Here is a 3,989-nt window from a genome sequence, read left to right as displayed (position 1 = left end):
TCTTTCGGGCTTGTGTTTTGTGTGTGATTGTGCAGCTTCTCGCTGTGCGCTGTGTGCCAGGAGGTTTAGCTTGATCCTGCTTTGTTTTGCTTGAGGCACTTTTTACCTTCTGCCAGTAAATCCGTGAGTCCAGTGGCGTCGAGCTCTCCGGAGGCATCAGACGTCACAGTGATGGCCGGTATCACGGTGCTTGTTGCTTGCCCCTCCCTGCTTTTCTACGCGGCTTCCCGCGTGCCGGGCTGGCAGTGCAGGCATGATCGTCTGAGTTGGGTCTGGTTGCCAGCAGTGCTGCTTGCAAATGCGCGGCAACGTTTACAGTTTACCTCTCACTGAACAGCCAACGGGAGGCCGCGGAGACTAAAAGACGAGCAAGCGACGAAGAGACAACACAGACAATCTATGATTGGGCATCACTAACAAGCAGTGGAGGGGTTAACAAAGTGACAAGTATTTGAAACTCGAACAAGGGGAGACCTTTCCCTCTAACACATTCTTTACTTGTATCATATGATAACATGCTTATCCCTCGAGCGATGCGGAAAAGCTCTCCTCAACTCTCCCTCCATGCATCATCTACGCCTTCTCTGACGTCTCTGCCATCTCTGTCATATGGGAGGGACGGAGGGAGGGGGTCAAGGAGGTAGAGGGGGTGGGAAGGGCAGGAGGAACAGAAGAGGGAGGAGGGATGGGGAGGGAGGCTCTACTTACTTGACCAGCCTTGCAGGCTCTGCCCCATGCTCGACAGCAGATCTGCGTTGGGTCAGTAGCTGTCTGTCAGCAGAGGAGGAAGAGGACCAGGCGTGTGATCGACCACGTCAGGTGAAGGAGAGCGATCCGCTGGCTTAGCCCCTCCACCCCCCTCCCCCTCCTCCATCTGCTCCTGCTCCTGGGCATGTTCTCCCTCCTCGAGCTGCTCGCCCTCCTTGGCCTGACTTCGCAATTTTTCTGCGTGTGCGAGCAGCTTGTTCATGTCAATGTCCATCTGGTCCTCCAGCCCGAGCATCTGCTTCACCTCCACCACGCTCTTCACCCACGCCCGCCGCTCACTGCCCGTGAGTCAACTCTCAACAAGTTTACAGCAAGGGGAGAGAGGAAGCAGCAGCAGAAACCCGGAGCTCGCGGAGCAACCGGGATGTGGATGCGAAGCAGCGGAGGGGAAGAAGAGGAGGCGGGCGATGATGGCTGGGGGTTACCTGTCGAAGTGGAACTCAAGGGACTTGAGCTCCTCTTTTGCCGAGTAAGAGTTGAGCACCAGCACTTCCTCGTTCACAACCTCAACCGTCGGCTGCGCTTGCTCAGCCTGCTGACTGAGCGGGTCGACAGCGAGCAGCTTGTCTAGGGAGATCGCTTCCTCCTCCGTCACCCCCAGCAAGCTCATCGTGTCCACCGTAGGCCTCGACCACACGCCTCGACTTGAGTCCCAGCGGAAGCCGATGGCGCGGAGCTTGTCTTTCACCTGCAGGAGACCTTGACTGGGAGGCAGCAGAGGAGCGCGGGAGACCTCATACGAGTTGAACACGAGCACCTCCCCGTCGACCACAGAGAGGTGGGGAGAAGCCTTCTCCTTCCCTTGCTCCCGACCCTCTCCGGTCGCTTCCAAGGAGAGGAGTTTCTCCACAGTCAGATCAGATGCGTCTGATCCTCTCCGTCAGTTTGTTGCCCTCGCGCCGCTCTCATCGTACCGTCAATACCCAAGGCATACATCGCATCCTGCAAGTTTCTCGTCCACTTGGCACCTTCGGAGTTCCACCGGAAGCCAGCGGCTCGAAGTTTCTCGCGGATCTGACGGTCAAGTCAGGCAACTTCCTCCCCTTCCTCCTCCTCTCACCTCGTAGCAGTTGTACACCGCGAGCTCGTCGCCCTCCACCTTGAGCGAGGGAGCTGCCGATTTATGTGGAGCAAGTTTCTCCTGCGCGATCTCGCCTTCGACTGTATGAGTGGATGAGAGAAGAGCAGAGAGAGGAGCAGGAGGAGAGCGAGGAGGAGGAGAGGAGCAGGAGGAGCGAGGAGGAGGAGAGGAGGAGGAGAGCGAGGAGGAGGAGAGGAGGAGAGGAGGGTCGCACCTGCTCTCTTGCTGGTTTCCGTGAGCAACTCGAGGGTGATGCTGGAGGAGTCTGGCAGCTCGAGCAGGGTCAGGACTTCCTCTACAGGTCTGATCCAGCAAGCTCGCGCCGCATCGAATCGAAACCCGATGGAGCGCAGCGAGTCTTTCATGGAGTAGGAGTTGTGGACTTCAACGTCGGTGCCGTTGATGGACAGGAAGGGAGCCTGCGGCACGAGCTGCTTGTCATCCGGCATGACGCCCATGATCGCGTCCAACGTCAGGTCTTCATCAGGCAGCAGCCGCTTGACGTCCTCTAGCCGCGAGCTCCAGCACTTTTCCTGCACGTTGAAGCGAAAGCCCAGCTGCCGCAGGTGATCTTTGAGGTTGTAGGAGTTGTAGATGCGAACCTGCAAGAGATTGTGAGGACAAGAGGCGAGCCATTAAAACTCTCAACCTCTTCCTTGTCGACTTTCAGGTATGGTTGAAGCTGCTCGACTTGTGCTGGGCTTGCTCTTGCGAGCTCCTCTTGGCTAATTTCAGTGATTGCTCGAATGACGTGTTCCTCTACATCTCCCTCTTCGTCAGCGCCCCCGGTCCTCACGCTTTTGAGCCAGAGCAGGACTTGATCGAGAGGCCTTCGCCAGCAGGAGCGCGTCGAGTCCCACCTGAAGCCTGCAGACCGGATCTTGTCTTTCCAAGCATACGTGTTGCCCTTGAGAGAAACCATGTCCCCGTCCACCTCAGCCTCAAGCTCTTCTTGTTCTTTCGGCTGCGAAGCCAGAGCTTCAGTGACCTCGATCCTCTGCAGGTAGTCCATGATGTCGTCGTGCTCAATCTGATCCAAGCTCGACACCCCCATCCCATGCAGCAGTGCGAAGATGGGGATGACCCAAGCACGCTCGGCCGCGTCGAACTTGAAGCCTGCGGCTCTACATCGATCCTTCAAGTCATACCCGTTGATCACCTTCACTACACCATCGTCTCCCTCTCGTTCGATCACTATTTTTGCCTGGTTGGTCTGCCGCACCTTGATCAAAGGCTCTTCTCCCGTCCCTGTAGACTGATGCTCGTCAGAATGCTGCACGCAAGGTCGGTCAGTTCGCGGTTGCTTCATCGGGAGCTCTCCTTCAGTGTCTTCCTCCTGCATGTTTCCCTCCCCGGGATCATCCGGTGCGTTTCTCTTTATTCCAACATCCTTTGAAGGCTCGTGCATGGAGTCCTGGAGGCGCTTGATGAGTTCAGCCTTGAGGCCTTTCGTGCTAAGGCCCTTCGCTCGCAGCTCCTTCTGAAGTTCCGACAGCTTCATCGAGCTCAGTCTCTCATCCAGCATAGCGTCTGAACCTCCTCTCAGCCTCAGGGCCCGGAGAGCATCGCAGCAGTCGGGACTTGCGGAGAGCAGCAAGACCAGAGCTACAAGCGACACAAGCTCACGCATGTTGAATAGCTGCACCTTGTCCTTGTCCTTGTCCTTCTCCTCCTTCTCCTTCTTCTCCTCCTTGTCCTTCTTCTCCTCCTTGTCCTGGTCCTGGTCCTTCCTCTCCTTCGTAAGGAGAAGCGACTTCAGAAATCAAATTTTACTCATCGATTGCACCCCACCTTCTCTTCACCCCTACTTTCTAGTACCCCTACCTACAAATGTTCTTCCTGATCATGGTAAAATAGAGGGTGATGTCGATCAATGGGTGGGGTGGTGTGGGTGATGGGGTTGTGGTCCGGGCCGGTGACTGTGATGAGACTCCCGGCAGTTGAGGCACCGGTGGGGGTGGGTGGGAGGTGAGGGTTATGGGGGGGTGGGGGTAGTTTTGACTTGCTCCAAGACGTCCGATGGATGATGAGCATGAAGCAGTTGTGAAGCGAAGAGGAGGAAGAGGAGGAGGAGGAGGAGGAGGAGGAGGAGGAGGAGGAGGAGGAGGAGGAGGAGGAGGAGGAGGAGGAGGAGGAGAAG

The 3,989-nt window shown here is 56.9% G+C and overlaps 1 protein-coding gene across 1 annotated transcript; it reads right to left on the bottom strand.

Moving 5' to 3' along the window:
* Positions 1-760: 760 nt before the first annotated feature.
* On the bottom strand, positions 761-3,479 carry GUITHDRAFT_108314 (hypothetical protein; the record flags this gene model as incomplete). The annotated part of the gene is made up of 6 exons (XM_005832787.1): positions 761-1,046; positions 1,194-1,635; positions 1,692-1,782; positions 1,829-1,929; positions 2,064-2,451; positions 2,499-3,479. The coding sequence occupies 6 exons, from the start codon at positions 3,477-3,479 to the stop codon at positions 761-763; spliced, it is 2,289 nt and encodes a 762-aa protein (XP_005832844.1).
* Between the last annotated feature and the right edge of the window lie 510 nt (positions 3,480-3,989).

This window comes from Guillardia theta (genome assembly GCF_000315625.1).
Source record: "Guillardia theta CCMP2712 unplaced genomic scaffold GUITHscaffold_33, whole genome shotgun sequence".
Taxonomy (NCBI): Eukaryota; class Cryptophyceae; order Pyrenomonadales; family Geminigeraceae; genus Guillardia; species Guillardia theta.
This window is presented reverse-complemented; position numbering and strand designations above follow the sequence as displayed.